General features: G+C 34.0%; 7 protein-coding genes across 9 annotated transcripts in view; 3 read left to right on the top strand and 4 right to left on the bottom strand.

The window, feature by feature from the left end:
* LOC108842100 (glutathione S-transferase T3-like) overlaps positions 1-25,475 on the top strand; it is a 101,667-nt gene that overhangs the window by 30,742 nt on the left and 45,450 nt on the right. The window lies entirely within an intron of this gene.
* LOC108842851 (5'-adenylylsulfate reductase 3, chloroplastic-like) lies at positions 17-1,880 on the top strand. The gene is made up of 3 exons (XM_018615891.2): positions 17-177; positions 277-447; positions 536-1,880. Exons 1-3 carry the CDS (start codon positions 99-101, stop codon positions 1,687-1,689), a joined length of 1,404 nt encoding a protein of 467 aa, XP_018471393.2. The 5' UTR covers positions 17-98; the 3' UTR covers positions 1,690-1,880.
* On the bottom strand, positions 1,937-3,187 carry LOC108842088 (autophagy-related protein 8a). Of its 2 annotated transcripts, XM_018614898.2 has the most exons (6): positions 3,029-3,187; positions 2,863-2,916; positions 2,604-2,659; positions 2,469-2,521; positions 2,278-2,396; positions 1,937-2,198 (listed from the first exon to the last, which is right to left on the bottom strand). In XM_018614898.2, the coding sequence occupies exons 2-6, from the start codon at positions 2,897-2,899 to the stop codon at positions 2,095-2,097; spliced, it is 369 nt and encodes a 122-aa protein (XP_018470400.1). In that variant the 5' UTR covers positions 2,900-2,916; positions 3,029-3,187; the 3' UTR covers positions 1,937-2,094. The 2 variants fall into 2 exon arrangements, with proteins under 2 accessions (XP_018470400.1, XP_018470399.1); XM_018614897.2 differs by lacking the exon at positions 3,029-3,187 and having other exon boundaries at positions 2,863-2,959.
* Positions 6,267-7,455, bottom strand: LOC108841093 (protein S40-6). 2 transcript variants are annotated; one of them, XM_018613873.2, is made up of 3 exons: positions 7,270-7,455; positions 6,635-7,173; positions 6,267-6,435 (listed from the first exon to the last, which is right to left on the bottom strand). In XM_018613873.2, exon 2 carries the CDS (start codon positions 7,104-7,106, stop codon positions 6,645-6,647), a length of 462 nt encoding a protein of 153 aa, XP_018469375.1. In that variant the 5' UTR covers positions 7,107-7,173; positions 7,270-7,455; the 3' UTR covers positions 6,267-6,435; positions 6,635-6,644. The 2 variants fall into 2 exon arrangements, with proteins under 2 accessions (XP_018469375.1, XP_018469374.1); XM_018613872.2 differs by lacking the exon at positions 6,267-6,435 and having other exon boundaries at positions 6,452-7,173; positions 7,270-7,450.
* Positions 14,367-16,447, top strand: LOC108837229 (peroxidase 42). Its single transcript, XM_057003130.1, has 4 exons — positions 14,367-14,652; positions 14,792-14,980; positions 15,084-15,249; positions 15,677-16,447. Exons 1-4 carry the CDS (start codon positions 14,422-14,424, stop codon positions 16,084-16,086), a joined length of 996 nt encoding a protein of 331 aa, XP_056859110.1. The 5' UTR covers positions 14,367-14,421; the 3' UTR covers positions 16,087-16,447.
* On the bottom strand, positions 18,959-21,799 carry LOC108834198 (calcium-dependent protein kinase 15). Its single transcript, XM_018607545.2, is given in 9 exon segments — positions 18,959-19,299; positions 19,390-19,489; positions 19,575-19,702; positions 19,790-19,851; positions 19,854-19,956; positions 20,055-20,167; positions 20,251-20,403; positions 20,480-20,623; positions 20,780-21,799. Coding segments are annotated over 9 exon segments (1,734 nt in total). The 5' UTR covers positions 21,612-21,799; the 3' UTR covers positions 18,959-19,200.
* LOC108834200 (protein S40-6) lies at positions 21,886-22,314 on the bottom strand. Its single transcript, XM_018607548.1, has 2 exons — positions 22,148-22,314; positions 21,886-22,090 (listed from the first exon to the last, which is right to left on the bottom strand). Exons 1-2 carry the CDS (start codon positions 22,312-22,314, stop codon positions 21,886-21,888), a joined length of 372 nt encoding a protein of 123 aa, XP_018463050.1.

The following is a 25,475-nucleotide window of genomic DNA, read 5'->3' as shown; positions in this document are numbered from 1 at the left end:
ATCCCCACGTTCTTTCAGACAGATCTCTCATTACAAATTACAAACAAAGAAACAAACAGAACACACTTCGATCATACAAACCTTTCTTTTTCTGTGAAATGGCACTAGCGATCAACGTTTCTTCATCATCTTCATCTGCTATCTCAACCTCTAGCTTCCCTTCTTCAGACCTCAAAGGTAAAATTTTCTAAGAGATTACTTGATGGATCATTGTGAATTTGGGGTTTAGATTGGTTCATAATTCGAAACTAATCCAAATTGTGTTTTATTCCTCAGTTTCAGCTCCACGGATCGGTTCGTTGAGGTTATCGGAACGTGTCAATGTCTCATCAGCGTCTCTGAGTCTATCCGGGAAACGATCATCATCGGTGAAGCCTCTGAATGTTCAGTCATTTACAAAGGAGTCCTTTGTTCCTTCTCAAGCAGCATCATCCATGGTGGCTTCTGGTATAGTTCTGTTTTAATTGGGATCTTGGTTTAATCTTTTTTTTTTCTGTTGGTTAAGTTTATGCTAATGATCTTTGTGCCTTTACAGAGAAACTAGATGTGGTGGAAGTGGAAGACTTTGAGGAGCTAGCAAAGAGTCTAGAGACTGCTTCTCCTCTTGAGATCATGGACAAGGCTCTTGAGACATTCGGAAACGACATCGCAATCGCCTTTAGTGGAGCTGAAGACGTTGCTCTCATCGAGTACGCTCATTTAACCGGAAGACCCTTCAGGGTCTTCAGTTTAGACACAGGGAGGTTGAACCCCGAAACGTACAGACTCTTCGACACCGTGGAGAAGCACTACGGTATTAGGATCGAGTACATGTTTCCCGATGCTGTCGAGGTCCAAGCTCTTGTTAGGAACAAGGGTTTGTTCTCTTTCTACGAAGACGGTCACCAGGAGTGTTGCCGTATCAGAAAGGTGAGACCTTTGAGGCGTGCGTTGAAGGGGTTACGAGCTTGGATCACTGGACAGAGGAAAGATCAGTCGCCAGGGACAAGGTCTGAGATTCCCGTTGTTCAGGTTGATCCGGTGTTTGAAGGGCTAGACGGTGGAGCTGGTAGTTTGGTGAAGTGGAATCCTGTTGCGAATGTGGAAGGGAACGATGTTTGGAGCTTCTTGAGGACTATGGATGTTCCTGTCAACACGCTTCACGCTGCGGGGTATGTTTCCATCGGGTGTGAGCCGTGCACGAGAGCGGTTTTGCCTGGTCAGCACGAGAGAGAAGGGAGGTGGTGGTGGGAAGACGCCAAGGCTAAAGAGTGTGGACTTCACAAAGGGAACATCAAGGAGAACAGCACAGCTAGTGTGAATGGGACATCATCATCATCTTCCACGGTTGCTGATATCTTCAAAAGCGAGAATGTGGTGAGCTTGAGCAGGCAAGGGATTGAGAATTTGATGAAGCTGGAGAATCGTAGAGAGGCTTGGATCGTTGTGCTTTATGCACCTTGGTGCCCGTTTTGTCAAGCGATGGAAGGTTCGTTTGATGAGTTGGCGGATAAGTTGGGTGGGAGTGGCGTGAAGGTGGGTAAGTTCAGAGCTGATGGTGATCAAAAGGAGTTTGCTAAAAGGGAGTTGCAGCTTGGGAGCTTCCCGACGATACTTGTGTTCCCAAAGAACTCTTCGAGACCAATCAAGTATCCATCAGAGAAGAGAGATGTTGATTCTCTGACCTCGTTCTTGAATCTAGTTCGGTAAAAAAAAATCCGTCGACTTTACAAAACACATTCAGTCTAGTTCTAGAATGTTAGAACAGATGAAGAAGAAGAGCTTGAGAATCTTTCTCTATTGAAAGCTTTTTTACTTTTGTATAGTTGTGGTCCACCAAAACTTATCCTTTTGTAAAACTTTTGCATTTGTGATGATATGAGCAAGTTTTCAAACATCAATTACTCTTGTGTGGAATTGATTCAATATTCCAATTTGAAAATGCAAAGAAGGTATATAAGGAAAAGGTTTTGTGAAGATTATAATAAACCCAAATGTCAAAGATTCAAAGCAAAAGAAAAAGCAAAAGCAAGAGAGAATAAGGAAGGAATGTACATCTTATCTTCCTCCTTTTTATCTATGTACATTCATGGAAAGATCGGAAATTTTACTTAATCAAGCAACGATGAAAGAACCAAAAGTGTTCTCTCCGCTGTAAGTCATGTAGAGGAACCCATCTTCATCTTTGTGTTCTTCATAGATCGCAGACATCAACGCAGCTATTACATTAACCAAAAAATAAAAAACACCAGTGAGACCAAGTTTGAAGGTAAAAGAATGAAACTTTAAAGCCCTTACCAGTTGGAGGCAATGTATCCTTGACAAAGACGAAGATTGCTTTCTCAGCTCCAAGCTTGATTCTTTTGCGAACCACGTACACAAACTGACCAACGGTTAGATCAGCTGGGACGAGATACCTAAAAAAAACAACACATTAGTCATTGATCAAAGCTTGAGAACTAATCAATCAATAAACCACACTAACTCACTTCTTCTTGTCAATGTCAGGAACATCACTCTGTCCAGCCTTCTCCACAATCACCTACATGATGATACAGACTCTAAATTAGAACACAATGCTTAAACCTAAAGCTAAAATCAAAAGAGTGAATTAACTAACGTACCGGGACTCTGTCAGGGTACTTCTCTCTGATTCGACTCGCTTCATTCATCCTTGTCTCTGATAATCAACAAAGCATCAAACAAAATCATAACAATCTCAAAAGGATCAAGACATTGAATTAATTAAACTTGGTTTAGTCTAATCAGTATCCTTAACATAGAATCTTAATTTTCATCGACAAAAAAAAAATCAGAATCCTACACGATCTGAAGCTGTGATGATGTATATGAAGCTAAGAGAGGAGGATCTAAGACACTAACCCAGAGGATTAGAAAGCTTGAAAGAGCTCTTAGCCATGGCGATTCGATCCGACTCTGTGAATTTCAAGCACGCGAAGATCATGATTTTCGAAATTAATAAAACACGATCGGTTATTGAATTCAACTAAGAACAACCCGTAGATACTTGAATTGAGAAGAGATTTACCGGAAGAAGAAACGGTAAGCGATTCGTCGAAGCTAGGGTTTTGCTAGGGAGAAAAGGAATCGATTTTTGATTTGGAAACTGGAGAAAGATAGAGAGAGAGAGAGGTCAATGTTGAGTATTTAAATTAAATAAAAAAATCAATAATGATATAGTATGAGAGTAATAATTGATTCTAGGGTTGCCTACACGGAACCGTAACCACTTGGCTTGATTAATGTTTAGTTGATTGGGTTACAAGAAAGCTAATTACACGTGTCCTACGATAGCGCCGTCGATTTGTTTCGAGCCTTGGGCCTGGTATGGGCCGTTTTGTAGGCTTAGTTGTATTGCTTTTCATGTTTTTCATTGTGTAAACTAATGGCCCGAATGTTATCACACAGAAGATTTTCTAAATTTCAGAAAAAAAAACTTCTAAATCATCATGTATAAACGTTTGGCAGTTTTTTGACTTAGCTTTAAAATCAATACTATTAATTTTGGATCATATGCCCTATTGATAAAGGTCATGTCTAACTTAAAATATAATGCATCTAAACAATTATATAGATATATCATGTAACTATTTTAATTGAATAGTTTTTTAACTTCCACCTTTGTTCCAAAACAAATATATTTAATCTTTTTTCGTACCCTAGATTTGTTCAAAAAGAAATCTTTGTTCCAAAATTTTCGGATCCTTATGTAATACACGGTTATAAATGTCAGGTGAATATTTTTTATTTTTTCTGATCCATCAGATAAATTCACTTCGAGTAAATATTCTTACTAATAAAATAATTGTGTAACTATTTTTAAGATGTATGTACATTTTATAAAGACCTATTAATTTTAAAATATTACCGATTCACTACTTTCCATATTACAAACTGTCAACTACCTTACGAAGTCCAATAAATAAAAATTATATCATTTGAAAACAATAATATTGATACTATACTTTAATAAATATTATAATACAAATTAATGGGAATGAACTATGGTTTAATTAATGTTTTTAAACACAGTCTAGATGTTGAATTTGATTACTTTTCGGTCATTGAGTTATTAAATTGATCATGATTAACTATGTAAGTAATTTAATTCTAAGGGCAGATATATTTTTTAACTCTATAGAATAATATAATAGAATTTAGATTCTGACACGCTTTTCAAAGAGCGGATATACTTTTTGTTTTAGATTTTTTTAGAAATTTAATTTTTATATTTATATCTTTTTATTCATATTTATTTTTTTCTTTGTAATCATATTTGTGTTAAAAAAATTCTTAAATGATTAGTAAAAGGTTTTAACTTTATTAAAATAGGTGGAACAAACCTATATCAATAGGTCATTTTTCTAATTTAATAAAATAAATTAAAATATATCAATATTAAAAACGTAATGTTTAAAAGTTTAGTAAACTTTTAAAATTTAAATTATTTATATTTTATTTGTAAAATAAAAATATATTTTAAACATTTTCTATAAAAATTTAGAGTTACAATATATAATAAAATAAAATAATTTTAAAATTAATAATTATTTAAATCTATACTATTAGAACATAAACATGACCTATTAATATAGGTGTGATCCAAGTATTTTAATATAATTACTAGATTATGATCCGTTTTTAAAAGGGCGGAGAGTAAAACTACAATACATATTTTATTTTTATTTATTAACAAATATAAAACGGCTATAATATAATAATAACATTTTATAGGTATTACCCGATACTATAAAGAGTACTCAAAACATCATTATATTATGTCAATAATGTAACTGTATAAATTTATTACATGAACTAACCTGTTATATTCATCTGTTAAAAGGTCGAAATTCGAAAAATAGATTGAAATTATTGAATAGCATTTGGGCTGAATTAAACAGAAAAAAATGCTTGAATATTGACAAAAGGAGAAACGCAACCCGGTTGTATTAGAAAAAATGGGTCCGAAAATTCTGGATAGGAAATATGTATTGATTAATAAAGGTGGTTACGGTTATATTATATGATTTATTTTTAAGTAAGTAATATAAATAAAAAGTAGTTGGATGTGACTTTTTATCAATTGGTCATGAATAGAATAGCTGTTTATCGTCAAAAAAAACATCAATTGGTGAATCACGATGCTAAATTAATAGAATAGATTAAAAAATTTATTAATTGTATTAAAAATATTATACAATAAAAAGTACAAAAATAACTAAAAACTACAAATATAAAAATTAAATTTCTAAAAAATTATAAAATAAAATATATACCCGCCCTTTTAAGAGCGGATCAAAATCTAGTTAATTCATTGAAACCGAAAAAGGGATTCCGGTGGAACTAAAATTCTGGTTAACCGGATAAAAGTAAGACATCAAGAGATCACAAGGACTTCAACAGAACAAGAAAGCAGAGAAAAATAATCTGGAAGTCGAGCTTCCACCTTCCAAGAAATTAACGGGAAAGCGATGGCAGTTTTACATTTCTATTTAGGTATTTGGGATAAATCTTTTATCAACATCGAGAGTAATCCCGATACACAAATTAGATAATCTTATTACTCAAACATTTCTCAAGAACTTTGGAAGGTAACACTTTTGTTTTTTACCCTAAATCCACATGACAACCAATCATTCACCTAACCACGTTGCTAAATGCTACTTGCTAGTAAAGCTAAGAATATAGATAGTATCGAAGTATAGAACCTAACCGAATTTTATACATAAACTTATAAATGTTTATAAGTTACCTTATGTTTATATAATTTGATACGTTTTGTTTGTACTTTGAAATTCATCAAAAAAAAAACAAATGTTACTAATTATATAGTTTGAGAAAACTCACGCACTATAGTAAAGCTAGATTAGTCTTTTTTGTGGTCAAGTTTTTAAAAAGATTAGTCTATATTTTTTTATTTAGAAACTAAAAATAATAATAAACTGAACAATATGAATTGATATTTTCTAACTAAATCGATTCAAATAAATTAAACATAATGAATTCTAGTTGCAAAAGAATTTGAAACTAAAAATTCAAAACTAGAACCGAAATGAAAGATACCCATCCCCTAGCAACACCATCTCTAATTGTTAGGAACTTTTACAACATTAAAAGGTGAAAGCTAATGAGCAATATGCAGGAGCCCTTAATCTTATGTCGGACCAAAAATGTAAATATCATCCACAACATTTTCTCTCTTGCCCGAACCCAAAATCGCGAGTGGATCTAGAGTTTTCATAATTCACATTCAAAGGTTCCAAATGTTATGCTATTTTTCAAAATATTATAAAAATTTTAAGCTCATTACTAAAGAGTTGACAAAAGACCATTGAGAACTACAAATTAAAGACAACATAAGAAAAATGATATGGGTCCCATGCATGGGCTTGACAAGTCATCCTCATCGTCATACTTATCTAAAACATCCAAAACCTAACAACAAAAAAAAAAGAGAACTCAACCATATTGGTATAGTGTCATGATGATTCCCTACATGATGATAACGACAATAACACTGGATAGTTAAAACAAATCATGTGGATACCACAAAGTTTAGGTTTTAATTCATGAGAATGATACGGTATGGAATAGTAGTGTTTAAGGGGGTTTATGAGATATTGAGCCTCCATACCATGACATAACTATGGTTGTGGTGATGTGGATGTGACGTTCGATTCCAAGAAACCTGTTTTGGTTAAGACAGCATTTCTTGTCTTGCTGAGATCTCTTCCTTTGAGTGTTCTTCCGATTCCTTCACACATGGAGAAAGATGAGATCTGCGTTCTAGCAAGCATTTTTGCTACCAATTCGTGTGGAGGAACCATTGAATCTTCATCATCATCTTCATCATGAGTGCTCCATGAATGCAAATGGTTGCTTCTTGTTTTCCCATAAATCTTGGACCAGTCAGGAACATTCATTGGAGCAGATGCCTGCTTTATTCCAGAGATCTCCTTGCCCTTAGGAATGTACCTTGCAGAAGATGAAGAAGCAGCTGAGAAGAGATTGTTACTTTTGGAAAGTTTCATTTCAAGACCTGGAGTTTCGTTCTCTCTCAAAACTGACCAGACTTCTTCTTCTTGAAACTCTTCTGCCCCTTCCATTGTCACTCAAGAAAACCCTTCTCCTGAATATTACTTCTTCTGCTGCAACTAAGTGGTATTCTTCCTCCTGAATCCATGAAAGTACCCCATCAATTTATCTTATAACCAAAAAGAAAGAAGAGAGAGAAAGAGAAGAGAGAGGGGAAAGGAGGGAATTAATTACCTGAGAGAAGCAGAGGAAGATTCAGTGAAAATGTAATGTATAAAAATGTGAAGCATAAACAACATTAAACAATCTCTCTTTGCTGGCAAATGAGAGACAGAGAGGTCATTGATTGCTTCAAAGGAATCAAAAGCCTCCACAATAGGCAGAGGTTTCATAAAGATCCAAAAGCTGTAATAGTTTTGTACTTTTTTGGAGGGGTGCCATAACTATGAAGTAAAAAAATAATAATTAAAAAGGGTTAGATAGATGAGTGATATAGCCTTTGGTACTATTTCTACTAAAGACCTGCCAAAATTATTGATAAGAGTCTGATTCATGCAAGAAGACAAAAACAAAATGTACTATAGGAAAAGACTTGCTTTTATCTCAAACTTTAATTTGCTAAAAGCCATCTTCAAGGAGGGAAGATGTAAATTCACTCCAAAGAGCTTGTGATTATATTATCTTTCATGAGAATCATGTTTAAGCATTTCTTTTGAACAATCTAATTATATGATTCTTGTTTTTCTACTGCTATGCAATTAAGCATATGCATAATTATTGAGCTACAACGAATATATAATATAGTTTCATTATGATAAAAATAACGTTGTATTTTGTCATAACTAAAATCTGAACCATCATCAGTCTTTTTGGTGGGGTAAGAATCAAATCGATTTGTAGTCTCTGAAAAAAATCAATTTGTTAGGCTATCCAATCCAACGCTTCGTGGGTCTCCTCGCAGGAGATGTTATGCCAAACCACGATGCACTAAAAAGTATAGTTTTCAGATATGGCCTCTAAATTTAAAAAAGTTTGTTAGTTGACCCCTCTGATTTGATAAAAGAAAGATAAAATACAGATATATACCCTAAATTATAAAGAACCTAGAGTCTAACTTAAGAAAAAACCTAAGGACATAGTTTTCCTTTTGTAAGAAATCATATTATACAAATAGTGTTTAATTGTAGTACATAAACCTGGAGTTGAAGATGTTTCGAAGAAAATGTGTGCTATGGACTAGGGTTAGGAGAAAATAATAAGAATATGAGTTGTTTAATTTTAATTTGTTAACAAGTCGAGTTCACTCACTGACCGTAGGTATAATATGTATTAAAATCGATTTTGATCTACTCCGTGATAGTAAAAACAAGTCAATGTTCAATTAAGAAGTTGTCTTCGTTTCCAGTCATTATGATTGTTTTAGTGTGAAAATATCACATGATTCTATTAAAAAGTTTGAGGCTTGGTGACACCAGATTATCTAGCTTGATGCTTGGATCCTTCAATAGCGGGATTCTTAGCTTGACGCTTGGATCCTTCAATAGTGAGAATCTTAGCTTGACGCTTGCCTACAGTAAACCTGACTGTTGAGTATAAAGACAATATTGAGCATCGAGAATAGGAACATGGTTCTGGCCAAGAGGTTTCTCTTTCAAGTTTCAAGTCTTCATTAAACTAAGCAATTTGTCTTCAGTAATTTTCGTTGATGTCGTAGATCTCTCCTTTTGGTGTGAAAGAGAAAGTAACGTGTGAATCAGGGTATCGGATTTAGACCGACGATACAAACATGTAGTTCAAAACAATAGCTCCACTTTATCGGATTGATACATCCAAACGATGGGCTTATAGATTTAATAATGGCCTTAATTGGGCCTAATGGCCTATAGTTGTAACACTTTCACGTTTCAAAACCTTTTTGTTTCTACGAACGCTCTACTTTGGCAAAAAGGGTTAACTTTAGCCATTAGGGTGCTCAATTTAGGATAGAGCTACACAGAAGCCCACGGTTTCACAGAATGTGCGAAGTCCACTGTTGCGATTGCCAATGAGAAAATGGAGTTACTGATTTCTGCATTTGCTATGAATACATTGTTTTATAGTGCAAATCATGGTCTTCCATCGATTCAAGTCTTTTGATTTCACATGGTAGAGATGTATATGTCATTAATACATCTTTGTCGATAATTTCTTTACCACAAAAAATATATTTATATCGATATATTGATAAGTTGGATAAGTTACTTGGCCATTGGCAAGGCTTCATGTAAAACAAAAATTACGTGCTGCCTTCAACTTAATTTATCCGTTGTCGGTAAACGTATATTAAAAGTGTTGGTGTCATATAATCTTTGATTAATTTTCTTTTATTTATATCCAAAATATCACTATAAATAGAAAGGTTTCACCTTTGGAGTGATTCAGCCTATGCAATACATAAAAATTCCAACAAGAAAAATGACGTAGTTTGTGCCTGTCGGGCATGTTCAAACGGACGAGTCTGTCTATGTTGCTCAAACTTCCAACGTGGGACACTTTAACAGTCTAACATCTTTCATGTGACTAAGAAGAATCACAGTATAAGGAATCTCTATTAACGAACCTATCCACAATTTTGGTGTTAGTAGGAGAAAGACTGATTGCTGCGTTGACCCATCCATCTAGTGTGAAGTGAGACCAAGGTAATCAATACTAATTTTAGGTGTCCTTCTTTTATCATGTTCTTATATCTGGTTATGTGATGCTCTTCAGACGATTAATTTCTTGTTTTTGGTTAATTTATACACAAATAATGACAATTTGAATCTATTAAACGAAAGCTATTCGAACTCGTGTCTATTGTGAGTGTTATAATGAGTCATGCATATCTTTGTATTGCTTACTAGAGTCTAGAAGTCATAGATTTTTTTTTGTCACTATAGCTTTTTTTTTATTAACCTTCAAACCCCAAAAAAAGAAGATGTTTATTGAACGGTGCTAGAAAACTAAGCTAACTAAACCGAGTTTTCAAATCAGCCATATGAAAGATGAAATTCAAGAGACCTTGCAATTGTATTAGGGTCCATATTCTCCACTAGTTATGGGAACTCAGAATATGATCCGTAATTTGCTTATTTTCTTTTTAAAGTCTGGTGAGAAAAAAATATTGCTGACGTCTTTTACTCTTTTGTCTTGGCATTGAATCTTGCAGGCCCCATGGTCGATGTAACGTCAACGGCACGGATGAGTACAGTTTCCACTGTCAGTTCATATACTGAAATTAGATTTACATACTTAACCGGTAATAATGATTTTAGTACCGGTCATAAAACTGTTCTGTTGAACATGTACACATCTTATACATTACATCAATTGTTTGTTAGTTTTTTTGCCAATTGTTTGTTAGTTAGAACTTGTTTATCAGTGCTTAGCACACATGTGGAGTGGAGCCCACTGAGCTAGAGGGCGACAATACATGAAGACCCTCCTCAGTGCCATGTGGCGAACATTTGGATAGGAACAAAAGTGTCGGTGGTCACAATACTTTCAATATTTGTTTTCAATGACAATCATAAATGTTCAAAAAAATGTTTAGGTGAATTCTGAATCTTCGGTTTCAATGCGATCTTGGTAAAAGCCCCGATACTTCTCCTATGATAAAAACATTTACGTACTGAATTTGTTTAGATAGTGTCCTCTACCTTCTCGTTTTACATTTTCAACCTAGCTAATTTCAACTTATTGTAATTAAAATGAGTTATGTATATACTGTCAAAACTCAAAAGGAAAAATATAATAGTTTCACAAACAAACAATAGGGGAGCCTTTAGCTTTTGGCACGCATCCGGTTATCATCAAAGCATAGTAAGTTATTTAGAAATTTGCAGTACTATAATATATATATATATATATATATATGTCAAGTTGAATCTTTTTTATCGTTTAACCGTAAACCTTTGTCCTTTATTTTAATACAATTTACTCGTATTACGCAACACTATTCTAAACGTCCTATTCACTACTAACATAAATCAAAGTTAAGCTAACATGATTAAAAAGAAGAAAAGGGGAACCACTCAAAAGGTTGTAAACGTTGAAGCATTGGTTATCTAAGTCTACTATACCAGTTTGCTAAAGATTCAATAATGTGGCTATCTTGCTATCGGTTTCTCATACCTTCTTAAGTGTATGGTAAATCACTTTATCACTCGTTTAAACTTTAAACTATGCAAAAACATTGTATGATTTAGGAGTCATATAGCTGTAATCGGATAGATTTAAACCTTACTCTCTTTCTAGAAAACGAAAAAAAAAGTCAAGATTAAGGAGTGGTGAACGTGTCCCTAGTTAATAGCTCATCTCGAGGATCAAGATGCAATCAATATTTAAGAAGACTTTACAATGTATGAGCATAACTATATACTGACAATTATTACATTAAGAAAATAGTTGTATGGTAGTAGTACATAAATAGTTTCAGAGAAAAAGTAATTAAATCTGTACAACTGGACTTTTAATTTACATTAAATAACCATAGCTTGCAAAAGAAATAAGAATCCATCTTGACTTCATCGAAATAAAAGATTCCATGATAAAAAGGAGTGGTTATCCGCTGTTTCGACAAATATTTCAGATAATTACAAATCAACCCGTCAACGATTTTTACTTCAGATATTAAACCCCATATATTACATTTGTTCAGCCGCCCCCCATGTATTGACAAAAGAAGTAGACATTTTTGTAAGTCACAGGGTCCAGTCTACCAGTGATGCACCACTCAATGAGACCAAAATCCAAAACTTGGTGTCCCGGGTGATTGGTTTAGCTAACCAAAACACCCTTCTAAATGAGACAAATTACCCAAAATGCCATCCATTTTTTAGAATCTCCAACAATTTTTTTTTTTCATTGGCACTGTCAGTGTGTATTCTGTAGGAATCAACTACCATCCCCCGTATATTATTTAAAGATCTTTAAAAAATTTATAACTTCAATTTTGTATTAATTACAAAATAATTTACTTAAGTGTCATTTTGATCTCCTAATTTTCTCTTGAGATCTTTTAGGTTATAATCTCAATTTTGTATTAATTACAAAAAAAAAATTGCTTAGGTATCATCCCCTAAACTCTTTTTAAGAACGATGTGACACATTTAGAAAGAATTTGGATAAACCTTAATCTAATTTTTATTCCCCTATAGCAGTTTAATCATGGAAACATTAAAACGAACCACATTTTTGTACATATGGCGTTATAAAAAGAATCATGTATGATATATATTTCTAAAGTCTTTACGTACACTAACATACATTGAAAAAAATCATTATGGCACTGACCTTCGAAGTTTTTTTCCGGATGTTCTTCAGCGTTACAAAGCCATTTAAGAGTCTGTTAATTATTAAACATAAAATTTTCAACGTTTGGTTATTCCTCTGGTCACCTACACTGTGTGGAAAAGATAATAAATTAACAAACCATTTTGCGCTAAAAAAACTAAGTACAGAACATACCAAAACAACAATATTGTCGAAAATAAAACAAAGCAAGACTTTGAAATTTTAGTTTCATCGTCAATACATTGTCTGCAACATTTCACAAACTTTGGGGCTAACAAATTGCACTTTTCATAACAAACAAAGAAATATTTCACAAACGAGCAGAAACCAAAATTGAATTTCAAATGTTCATTTTAAGTTGGTCAAATTTTTTGTTGATGTGAGAACTTCTATATCATTTGAGTAATTGTTAATTTGTGTTATTGCAGACAACTATATGCTTGGAAGAAACATAGTTTATATCCGAAGAGACATAATCTATTATTATACTATCAAGAATCCATTTCTAATCTACACTCAATTTTTGTAATACTCCCTCTATTTTTTAATAATATATGTTTTGAGATTTTCACATTTTTTAATAAAACATATTAAAACTTACTTATTAGTGCATAGTTTTTTGTTATGTTATATTCCCTATATTTCTAAACCAATAGGATTTTAAGAAATGCAATTAATGTTTTTGAGATTCATAATTATTCATAATTAGTTGACAAAAATTACATTGAAAATATGAAAAATACATCTTTTTGAAACAAAAAAATTTCCTAGAACATACATTTTTTAGAAACGGAGGGAGTATATATCACTAAAAAATAACTAATTATTACAGAAAGTAATTGATGTTGGTTAAAAATAACTAATTATTACAAAAATAACTAATTGAGGTTTGTAATATATATCCATTTTCTAGTCTATTATACATTTTAGTTTCAATTAAAACGAAGGAGAATCAATCATTAACTGCCAATATCATTATCGTTCTAAGATAATAAAATTCCTTCAAATTTGAACCACAGCGTGATATACAATTTTAGAATCAAGTTTTTCTAGTCTATTTTAATAAATAGAAAACCTTTTCACCAAGTTAGTGCTTCTAACGTATATTTAAGTTCGATACACAATTTTTAATAAAATATATGATAAATTTAACTTAAGATAATAATATACTTTTCACTAAATTTATAATTTCAACCACTAGAAACAACTTGCCAAATATGTTGTGATAATTATTAAAAATTACATAAATATTGATTCAATGTATCACGCTAAATGACAGTTTCTAGGTTATTAATGCTAATTACTTTAATTTTCCTAACAGTTCGAAAACTTACTCATGACTCTTATATACCATCGAGTTTTTACTACAAAAACATATATTCAGCAATAACTCGATTTTAAAATATGCTAACATATATTTTCCAAAAGAAAACTTGTTCGGGTTAATAATAATAAAATGATGTTAAATTTCTAACGCAGTCTAAACTTCCAGAAAAATATATGTTTATAAACCTTTAAGGTAATATCAAGTAAATTTCCCCAAATGTAAGTTATAACTTGACAACAATTAACATCAAAGTTCATACAGTATTTGCTTAAAAACTTAATGTTACTATTTGTTTCTTTGAAATTTAAACTTAACACTAATTCAGTTGTCCCGTCAATAAAAGAATGCAATTCTTCTTTTTATTTAAAGTGCATACAAATTTTTCGTTGTAGTAAATGTATGCAACACAATATTCTTAATCACGACTGATAGAATTGACAAATATTGTATTCTTATGATAATAATTTGATTTCTAAAAGTTAAACACGAATAATTCAGAAAGTAGAGCTTAATGGTCTATTAGTATATGATCATCAGTGACATAAATATATTGGTAAACGAGAAAACCTTACCTACTTGCCTTAGTTTACCATATTACCTCCAAATTAATAAAACTCTTTTTTTTTGTTTGAAAAATAAAGAAGAAAACTCCATTTTCCGTTATTTAAGGACGCTGCATTGCTTGCTCATCCACTCAACTCAAGAGTGTGTAGTGAGAGAGAAGAAGAAAGAGAGAGAGAAAAAAAATGGGAGGAAAAGGTGCGATAATAGTGGCGATGCTCTGCCTTTGGGCACTCTCCGCAACAACAGAAGCAGTTGCAATGGAGGAGGAGCCAGGCTTGATGATGAACTTCTACAAGGACACGTGTCCTCAGGCTGAAGACATCATCCGTGAACAAGTCAAGCTCCTCTACAAACGCCACAAGAACACCGCTTTCTCTTGGCTCCGTAACATCTTCCACGACTGCGCTGTCGAGGTCCCTTCTCTCTCTCTCTCTCTCACGAATGATTTTCCATGTTTTGCATGTTGTTTTACACAGCTATGGGTTTGATCTGTTAAGTGTTAACTGAAACAAAGCTTAAGATTTACTATGTTTTGTTTTGTTGAGAAAACAGTCATGCGATGCGTCGCTTTTGCTGGATTCCACAAGAAGAGAGCTAGGAGAGAAAGAACACGACAGGAGCTTCGGTCTGAGAAACTTCAGATACATTGAGGAGATCAAAGAAGCTCTCGAGAGGGAGTGCCCTGGTGTTGTCTCATGTTCCGATATCCTCGTCTTGTCCGCAAGAGAAGGCATCGAAGCAGTAAGTTAGAACCAAATTTTATGCCGTTTCTCACTCTGTCTATGAAACTGCATGTTGTTTTTTGGGGGAATGTTCTTTAAAGTATGTGTGGGGTACTGTGTAGGTGGGAGGACCACACATTCCGTTGAAAACAGGAAGGAGAGATGGACGTAAAAGCAGGACTGATATGCTTGAGTCTTACCTTCCCGACCACAACGAGAGTATCTCCGTCGTTCTTGAGAAGTTCAAGTCCATCGGAATCGACACTCCCGGCCTTGTTGCCCTCCTCGGTACCATTACCTTTTCTCCTCCTTGATTATTACTCCCTAGTGTCTAACGCTCGAAAATCGACATAGTCTTTGACCATCCAAGTTATAGTCTTGCTCATATGCCCTAGCTCAAGAACTTTACTGATGCATGAAAATGAAACACTCATGAAAACTGAGTGTCCTCTGATCTCATCTGAGTATGCGATCTGAGCTGGAACACTGAAAAGAATCCTTATCCGATATCTCGTGGTAAAAAACGGATCCAAAGTCAAAACTAACCACCAAAGACTATAATACCCTTTGCTAAGCCCTGGTCCATTGACCATAATACAAGGTTATTTTGGTCATGCAGATTAAGAATTAGTATAGGAGTACATTTCTTTAGGTCTTTTATTAAGTTGGATACTGTACGATTTTGACGTTTTGTTATATTATATCACGTGTGTAGGATCACACAGCGTGGGAAGAACTCACTGTGTGAAGCTGGTTCACCGTTTGTACCCTGAGGTGGACCCATCCTTGAACCCGGACCACGTCCCTCACATGCTACACAAGTGTCCCGACTCCATCCCTGACCCAAAGGCGGTCCAGTATGTGCGTAATGACCGTGGTACACCCATGGTATTAGACAACAACTACTACCGTAACATCCTAGACAACAAGGGTTTGCTCCTTGTGGACCACCAGCTCGCACACGACAAACGAACCAGACCAATTGTTAAGAAGATGGCTAAGGACCAGGCTTACTTCTTCAAGGAGTTTACTAGAGCCATCCAGATCTTGTCTGAGAACAACCCTTTGACTGGTTCCAAGGGTGAGATCAGGAAGCAGTGCAATCTCGCAAACAAGATTCACTGAGATTGCAAGATTGACAAGAGAGAGAGAGAGAGCCTCTTTGTGTTTTGGGTTCTCTCTGCACTTTCTTGGCATCGAACCAAGATGAATAATATTATACTTTAAGAAGTTAAAAATGAAATGAAGGGTGATGATGATGTATGCATCATAGTGGTGACCACATATGCACTCTTCTTTTGTGTGTTGTTTTAGCCTTAATGCTTTAATTATGGTGGTAGTCGCCTTTTGAGTTTATTAATCTGTATGTTGTTTCTTTGTTGATTTTGGGTTTGTGGTGGGGTTGATGATGGAATGGATGTATGATATGATGGACTGTGTGTTATGTAATAATAAGTGGTGAAATCGTACTTTAATCTTTGATTTAGTTTCATGGAATAATATACATTCATATGTTAAACAGTTAAACCAATAAAATAGCTCACTCAACTTTTTCAGCATGCATGAATCATGATACCATACTATACATTGTTAAGTTAGATGGGCTTCACACTTAAAATCAATTGGTGATTAGTGGAGTGACCCATCCACCTTATATATTACTAATGATACCTTCCAACTACCGATGTGAGACAATTATATGTCTAATACGCCCCCTCGAGATGATGGCTCTTTGAGCGTCAATCTCGGAATGTTCGGGCAAGGATCGATGGGTCAACTTTGGGCCAGATCGATATGGATCGGGTTGGACTGCAAGGATCAGGCTCTGATACCATGTTAAGCTAGATGGGCTTCACACTTAAAATCAATTGGTGATTAGTGGAGTGACCCATCCACCTTATATATTACTAATGATACCTTCTAACTACCGATGCAGTACAATTATATGTCTAATATACATACAGTACCGTGTATGCTGATGATATCAATATATTTTCTGAGCTCAAAAATTTATTTTTGCAAGCAAATGACATATGCTATGAATACGATAAGGACTCATTAAAAATATTCCAACGAAAAGTTGAAAATAAAAGAAACGGGCCCAAGCACAGAATAAAGTCGAAAGTCACAAGAAATAAATAAAACATAGAGATGGCGTTAGAGTAATAATATTGAATCACATGACCCACAATGAATTATTAAGGACAAAGACGTTCTAAAATATAGATAAAACGAAATATTCAAATATCTAACGGATGAAATTTTATGAGGGTCTGATTTTAATACTATACTTCGAATAAGTTTAAAATATATAGAAACGTTAGGTAGACTGTAAGCTTTTAGTTTAATGCCTAAACGAGAGAGACGATAATGGTGGTGGCGTGTAGACAACAAGGGCAGTGGTGTGTAGTTAAAGATTAAAGACATTAGCACTTTTTAGATGAAAATTAGTAAACCGTAAACAGTGACAGAGCACTTGGTGTACGTTACATAATTGGGATTGAGATTTAAAAAATGATACGTGGCACACTACTCGTTAGCTTCTTAATGTTCAGCACGATTTTAGTCGGCTACGAATTCGGTTGGACCCACCGTAATTAATCATTCTAGTCGAATTTTTTCACTCTTTTAATGTTAAACAAGCTAAGTTTTTTTTATTTAAAGTAAACCAACTAAGTTTGGTTGCTCGCAGAGTAAAATGGTGAAATTTTTAAAAGAAAATGGGGATAAAACTCTTCATTAGTTTAAAGTTTAAAATGGAAGAAAAGATTACTGTACTTTCGTCTGTTTTTATTTATTTATAGAGTAAAATTTAATTTTACTACATCCAGTCACATTTTAAATATTTAATGTTAAACTTTTAACTGATTTTATTTAATAAATTAAATTTTATGTTTGCTTATCGAAAAGTGAACTATTGTTATCAAAAAATATATTTTGAAGGTTTCTATCTAAACAAACTTAAGTTAAATATTTTAACACTAAAAATCATTAAATGATTTAATTATAAAATTCTAATATTTGAATTTATGAAATTATCATTTCAAAAAAACTATGTAAATATATAAGTTATTTTCTAAAAAACTCTGTTGACTTTTTTTAATAATAGACAAACCAAAAGTAAAATAATTCACCAGTGCTCAAATTCTTTTTTATTGTGTAAATCCACAGTATCATCTCTCTTTTCATATATATTATATATAATATATATATATATATATATATTTTGACTAGCTATACAAATGCTAATGTTATAATATATACTTTTCTTTGATAAACTATTTAATATCGTTGATCATACTACATACTTATATTAGACAAACTGTACTATTACTATATTTAAGCATTTTCATAAGTGTACACAGTATATGCTTTATTAATAAATTGTATTGTTTTTAAGAGTGTTTTCAATTCTGTGTTTCCTTGTGTATATAATGATAAATTAATCTATGCTACAATTTGAAAGTTATAAAAAAACTTAAAATTTTTTAAAATAACAAAATAAGTAGAAAACAAGCAAAATATAGGTGAAAATGAAAACAAATGGAGAAACTACAAAATGCAACTGTAGTTTCCTAAAATGAATGTGTGAGTTTACCATTCACATTAACAGAGCTCTTCGAAATACTATTAGTGTTTAGCACTAGAAATACATCCACTTAGATTTTCAAGTGTCCATAAAAAAATTACTATAATTTTAATTGTATCTGATGATGCAGTAAAAGAATATAGATATTGTTAATTCAATTTACGTATTCCATATGTTTAAGGAGCCGAAGACACTTTGAAAAACGGCATACTCATCATCTCAAATGATAAAATTACATTTTAGCGCTAATATTTTGACACAAATCCAGCCATACATACTTTTAGCACAAATGCCAAATGAATGTGGAGACGATGCTAGAGCTATTTTAAAGCAAATACAGTCATAAAAGATTGGGAAGTTAATTTATCTGGTGACTAATATATATATATATATATTCACATACAAATCTTACATCTCCAAAATTATTTCTTCTTCGATGTACATTCTATGCAACAACAGTACATATTACATGGAGAAGAGGAATTCAGGTGGGATGGTGAGAATATTCTAGATCCGGTTGGTCTTGTCAAATTTGTGAATAAGGCAATACAAAACAGATTGCTTTCAGTTTAGGACTGCAGCACTTTACACAAATGAATCTAGACAAAATGTTTGGAATCAAAACCAATGTTATGTTCCTCCTTTTTTGATTAACCAATCAATGGAATGGAAGAAGTCTTCCCTTGTTGTGGCTGTGTGGTACCACTTCTCATCATCGCGCAGAATTCTTCATAGTTTATTCTTCCATCCTGCACACGAGACCCGTTAATATCAATGTTTGCTCATGACTTGTTTTGTTAGTCGCTAACTTGCTATGTAGAAAGTAAAACAGAACTCACATTATCTGTATCTACTTCTGCTATAACTTCTTTGATGCTAGCTTGATCTCCCATACCATACTCTTTCATGGCTGACTCTAACTCATCCATTGTGATAAACCTGTTTAGCCAAATCCATCTTAGTGTCTCACAATAGTTCTGACTTCTAAGTCTATATTTTCTCTGCTCCACCAGGAAGAACGTACCCGCTGTTGTCTTTGTCAAAGTATTGGAAGGCCTTGAACAAGTGGTCATCTCGATCCAATCTGTATCTATGCATTGTTGCTGAGATAAACTCAATGTAGTCTATTGTTCCATTACCATCTACATCAGCCTGAAGACATATATATTAATTAAATAGTTTCTCTTCTCAAATTCCATCATTTTAATAACGACTATTGAAGAATGGAAGTGTACTAACAGCTTCCATGAGTTGTTTAACTTCAGCTTCAGAGAGTTTAGAACCGAGCCTAGCCAGCCCGGTTTGAGTTCTTCGTAAGTGATTGTGCCGCTTTGATCAGTATCCATATTCGCAAACATGGTTTTAAGACCTTTTATTTCCTCTTCTGATAGACTCTCTGCAATAACCTGCAAAAAAAAAACAAAATCAGAAACACAACCAGTGATCAGACAAGACAGAAGAGAATGATTATTTCCACAGGGGAAGTTTTTTTTTTTTTTTTTACCTTTAGAGCTAGCTTCTTAAGCTTGTTCATCGCTCGGAATTGCTTCATCCGAGACAACACAGCACTATCAATAGGGTTGTCCGGCGCTTCTCCACCTCTGATCCAAGGATGCTCTATGAAAACATTACACAAACCACACTTAATAAACATTGTTTAGCAGACTAATCTTGAAGAGATTAAGTGGAGACATTATTACCAAGGGCTTGTGCCGCAGAGATTCGTTTCTTAGGGTCCTTGGTGAGCAACTTCCTCACAAGGTCTTTAGCACTCTCAGATATAGATGGCCACGGTTGGCTCTCAAAATCAATTACTCCTTTTATAATCTCCTCAAATATCCCCTTCTCAGTTTCTACAAATGTAACAACCACAACAACATAAACAATTACATAATTAGATGAATAAATAAATCTTCAGCATTGTCTTACCTGCCCAAAAAGGAGGCACACCACAGAGCAAGATGTAAAGAATAATCCCTGCACTCCAAATATCGATTTCTTTGCCGTAACTTCGTCTTAATACTTCAGGAGCAACATAGTAAGCACTTCCTACTATATCTCTGTACACTTTCCCTGTAGATTATTCTTTTTCAGTTTAGAAACAAACACATCACACAACATTATCAATTAACTAAAAATGGCATGATAAAATGTGATTAGATTCTCAATTTTATATTCTATTCTATTCTATATCCACAACATAGACGAGGGTTTGGTTACACATCTCACCTTCTTCGATGAACACAGACAGTCCAAAGTCAGTAGCTTTAAGCATAGCATCCTCATCTTTACTACTGAGCAAGAAATTCTCAGGCTTGAGATCACGATGCATCACGCCCATGAAATGGCAAATCTGCACAACATTCAGTACCGATCTAATAACACCAGCAGCCGCTCTCTCCGAGTAATGCCCCTGAGCTATGATCCTATCGAACAACTCACCCCCACCGCACAGCTCCATCACGAGATGTATCGACTGTCTATCCTCGTAAGCGCCTCTGATCTCGACGATGTTCTGCTGTCCCGACAGATGCTGCATGATCTGAATCTCTTTCTTTACGTCGTCTCTGTCTTGCTTTCTCGTCAGCTTCCGTTTGAGTATGGACTTGCACGCGTACGTGTTTCCCGTCGAGTTCTCCTTGCAAGTGTAGGTTATACCGAATTGCCCTCGACCTAGCTCGTGACCTAACGTGTAGTGTCTCTTGATCTGTTCGAAGGGTTTGCCTAGAACCGTCTCTGTTTCTCGGAGAGCGATGGGTACGGGTTTCGACGGTTTGAAAACCTGATACTCTTCGATCAGCTGATTAGCGGGTTTGGATTGTTCTTCTTGTTCTTGTGGATTATGATGATGATGATGGTTCTGGTTGGTCGTTGTCGGAATTTGAGGCTCGGTGACGTCACGAGAGACGTGAGTTTGTGATTGGTTTGTCGGAATTGAGCTCTTTGCGGTGACGTCACGAGAGACGTGGGTTTGTGATTGGTTTGTCGGAATTGACCTCTGTACGTTTCTGTTGATGACGTTACTCTCTGTTCTTCGATGTTTGCTGCTGAAGCAACCCATTTTAGGTTTTTTTTTTTATTTTCTGAATTTCTTGTGTTCTAGGTTAGAGGAAGAAGAAGCACGATGGGGACAATGTGGTTGGCTCGATCTCACAAGTTTTGGTTGTGTAAGAAAAATATTTGTTTTTTTTTTTTTTCACATCAATGTTCCGCCCGTCATTAACGGTTTTGATCTTTCCACGGAAATATTCCATTTTTTTTTTAAATATGATATAGTGCTTAATTGCTCCAAGTTTATGGACAAATCATATATTAATATGATATTAGTGATTAAATTAAGTACCTAACTTAACCATCAAAACCCCGTCTGGCTCCAAACTGGCGTCTCTAACGCGTCTCATGTCTCTTCCTTTTAACGTCTTCCCCACGCCTGAAACCCCAGAGGAGCCACCGTCACCGTTACGGCTACGAGACATGTACTCATGACGCCGAACCATCTCACTCTCCCAGTCACCATCGTCCACGTCAGCAGCTTTGTTACTATTATGCATTGACTCTACCGACTCTTATCTTTAAGATCTTGCTCCAGTCAAGCACTTTATCGGCGCAGAAGTCGCCACGTGTTTCTTCCTCCGTTCGTCAAGGTCATCGCGGTTTCCGTTCCGTCTCCGTTCACCGCCGCTCGTTTGGAGGGAGTGTGCTGTCCAAGCGTTTTCTTCTGTTAGTTCATGAGCCTCCATCACCGACCAGACATCCTCTTCCATCCACGTGATGGTCACCGGTAGAGATGTCAATTGGGGGGGCCGGACGGGTTTGGACGTGTCTGAATGGGCTTCATTTTTTTCTAGACATTTTTGGTCGAATCCCAAATAGAACCATATCCAAATGAGACCATAACCAAATAAGATCATGATTTGTTGGGCTGTCCACGAGATACATACATCCATTTAATGTAAACAACATAATTTCATTTTTTTCGATTTTTGGGGGAAACTGCATTTTTCGGTTTTGGTGGAAAATTGCGTTTTAAAATTTTGCGGGAAATTACAATTTTTTTTCGGTTTTGGCAGGAAATTGTGTGTTTTCCCGTTTCTATGAGAAATTGCGTTTTTCGGTTTTTGCGGGAAATAGCATTTTCCGATTTTAGCGAGAAATTAAGTTTTTCGGTTTTGGCGGGAAATTGCGTTTTTCCGGTTTCGACGGAAAATTGCATTTTCGGTTTTGGCGGAAAATTGAGTTTTCCGGTTTTGGCAGAAATTGGGCTTTTCGGTTTTGGCGGAAAATTGTATTTTTTGGTTTTATCGAGAAATTATGTTTTTCTGGTTTTGGTGGGCAACTATGTTTTCTTCCGGTTTTCACGAGAAAATATGTTTTCGGTTTTGGCGGGAAATTGTGTTTTTTCGCTTTTGGTGGGGAACTGCGTTTTTTTCGTTTTTGGCGAAAAATTGTGTTTTCTGATTTTGACGGGAAATTGTGTTTTTCGGTATTAGCGGAAAATTGTTATACAAAGAAGAATCGAAGAAAATCGCAGAAGAAACGCAGACGACAAAAAAGTGATTTGTGTTTTCTCCTAATCTTCTAAACCCTAGACATTTAAGTTTATTGGACCGCCCATTGTCCAAGTGGTTAAGCTCAACGTTGCCCATGATGTAATTGGGTTCACCCATTTGAACAAAATTTAATTATGATCTAATATAGATCTGTCAATTTTGGTCCATATCAATTTGAACATGGGTCACCCATTAATAACCCGTCCATTTGACATTACTAGTCACCGGCATGATAATGATACCCTGGAAACCGCTCGCTCTGACTAATAATCGTTAAGTAAAAGGAAAATTTTTGAAAGCCTTTGGTCCAATTAAAACATTTTGGGAAGGCTACAATATGCTTGAAGAAGTCTTATTGCGTTGTGTTATGACTGAAGATCAAGTATTATGATGATGATGAGCATGTTTGAGTATCAATCAATACTATTAATTTTGGATCATGACCAGTTGATAAAGATCAGGTCCAATTTTTTAAAAAAATACAAATGCTATATGTAACTGTCTATTCGTATGATAACTGTATCTATACATAACCAACCATTTATATAACTGCTCGATATGTCACGAGTTTTTAAATTTGGATATGGCCTTGATTTTTTTTTTCCCAAATTGAAATATGGGTCTTGATATATCACGAGATTTTAAAAGAAATATAATTGGTTTTTAACAATCAAATGGACTTTTTCATTTACAATGAGAGCAAATTTTCAAAAGTTATTCTTAATTGCATCAAAAATTATTGTGACATAATAACATTATTATAATTATATATGATATCAAAATCATGAAAATTTAATGAAAAAATATAATTTCATCTATTTAATTACTATGAAAATATTTTTTTAAAATTTGCTATACTTTAAAAAAATACTAGATTCTGACCCGCCCTTAAAAGGGCGGGTATTTTTTTGTTGTTTTTTTCAATATAAAGATTGATAATTCTTCGTTTTAATTATATAAACTGTGACATGATCAAGTTTCAATTATTCAGGTTTGTTATAGTGTGTACAGTATGACGAAATTTAAAATGCATCACAACCGTTTTATGTTTGTAAATAAGTTAAGCAGTGGTTTTATCCAGTGTTTTGAAATCCGACCCGGATCCGCGGTTGAACCGGAAAATCCGATGACCCAAAATAAATTCGGGTTGGTTGTAAAAAACCCAAAATTTAAAAACCCGCAAAAACCCGCTAAAACCAACTAAAACCCAAAACCCGATACCGGTTGAACCACCGGTTGAACCAGTAGATAACTTTTTTTAGTTGTATATCAAATGAAAATAAAAATATAAAAAGTTAAGTTAAGTATTATAAATGTTTATTAAACATAAAATATATACATATCCAAAATATTATTTTATGTTTTAAAGATATTTAGAAAGTAGTAACTTTAGTTTTATATATATATATATATATATATTATGTTATTAGCTAATATATTATTATACAATAAATTAATTCATTTATTAATATGCGGTTCACCTGCGGTTTACTTGCAGTCGATTCAATGACCCAGCAACTCGGTAAATTGTCCGGTTCAGTGTTCGGGTCAGTATTCAAAACATTGTTATCCGAAATTTTTATTTAGGCTATTATATAATTTTAAAGATTTATAATTTATATAAAATATTGCTAAACATATAAACTGGCCAATAATATTTTTGATTAAGTCTTATCCCGTGTAGTTAACTTATTAAAAATTTTGCAGACTTTAATTTGTGGTATTGATATTAAAAAGTTTATGGAATTTGAATTTGATTATATAAAAACATAACCTATTTAATTAGTTAGCAAGTCCATCTAAAAGTTGAAATATGCCCATAAAATCAAAAGACACTAATGCCATTAATAATTTTTTTTGTTTGTTCATGTCATTAAAGATATTTTTGGAAAACTTTAAAACATTAATTAAGAGCAGTGTTGTTAAACCCGGACCGAACCGGCGGTCGGACCGGGTTCAACCGTGAACCGGATACCAAGACGGGTTGGGTTAATGCTAAAACCCAACTAAAATTGAACCGGTTAAAACCCTATATTGAACCGTTAAAAATCCGAAAACCGACGACCCAACGAACCGAAAAAACCCTGGTTCGTAGAGAAAAAAATATTAATAAAATAATTAGTTTTAAAAATAAAATAAAAATAGAGTTTGTAACAAACTGTAATTCACAAGGTATTACTATTTTTGACGTTTTTTTCTTTTTGAGTCTCTAGCGTCTCTGCAAGACTACAATTCACAAGGTATTTTATACTTTTGTGATTTGATATCTTTGCAAAATTTTTGCGATGTACTAAGCAATAGAACAGAATGATCAATAAATTTGATTTCCACCAAATTCAAACACAGAAAATCAACAACTGTCAAAATGAAAGTCA

Source organism: Raphanus sativus, chromosome 2 (genome assembly GCF_000801105.2).
Source record: "Raphanus sativus cultivar WK10039 chromosome 2, ASM80110v3, whole genome shotgun sequence".
NCBI lineage: Eukaryota > Viridiplantae > Streptophyta > Magnoliopsida > Brassicales > Brassicaceae > Raphanus > Raphanus sativus.
This window is presented reverse-complemented; position numbering and strand designations above follow the sequence as displayed.

Bases quoted from the DNA above. Each gene is read 5' to 3' on its own strand.
- LOC108842851 (XM_018615891.2), top strand. From the start codon at position 99: ATGGCACTAGCGATCAACGTTTCTTCATCATCTTCATCTGCTATCTCA. The intron at 178-276 runs GTAAAATTTTCT...TTTATTCCTCAG, and splicing joins CCCTTCTTCAGACCTCAAAG to TTTCAGCTCCACGGATCGGT. The intron at 448-535 runs GTATAGTTCTGT...GTGCCTTTACAG, and splicing joins ATCATCCATGGTGGCTTCTG to AGAAACTAGATGTGGTGGAA.
- LOC108842088 (XM_018614897.2), bottom strand. From the start codon at position 2,944: ATGATCTTCGCGTGCTTGAAATTCACAGAGTCGGATCGAATCGCCATG. The intron at 2,660-2,862 runs GTTAGTGTCTTA...GTTGATTATCAG, and splicing joins CAAGCTTTCTAATCCTCTGG to AGACAAGGATGAATGAAGCG. The intron at 2,199-2,277 runs GTAAGGGCTTTA...TTAATGTAATAG, and splicing joins GGATACATTGCCTCCAACTG to CTGCGTTGATGTCTGCGATC.
- LOC108841093 (XM_018613873.2), bottom strand. From the start codon at position 7,106: ATGGAAGGGGCAGAAGAGTTTCAAGAAGAAGAAGTCTGGTCAGTTTTG.
- LOC108837229 (XM_057003130.1), top strand. From the start codon at position 14,422: ATGGGAGGAAAAGGTGCGATAATAGTGGCGATGCTCTGCCTTTGGGCA. The intron at 14,981-15,083 runs GTAAGTTAGAAC...GGTACTGTGTAG, and splicing joins CAAGAGAAGGCATCGAAGCA to GTGGGAGGACCACACATTCC. The intron at 15,250-15,676 runs GTACCATTACCT...TCACGTGTGTAG, and splicing joins CGGCCTTGTTGCCCTCCTCG to GATCACACAGCGTGGGAAGA.
- LOC108834200 (XM_018607548.1), bottom strand. From the start codon at position 22,314: ATGGAAGAGGATGTCTGGTCGGTGATGGAGGCTCATGAACTAACAGAA. The intron at 22,091-22,147 runs GTGCTTGACTGG...AATGCATAATAG, and splicing joins GCGACTTCTGCGCCGATAAA to TAACAAAGCTGCTGACGTGG.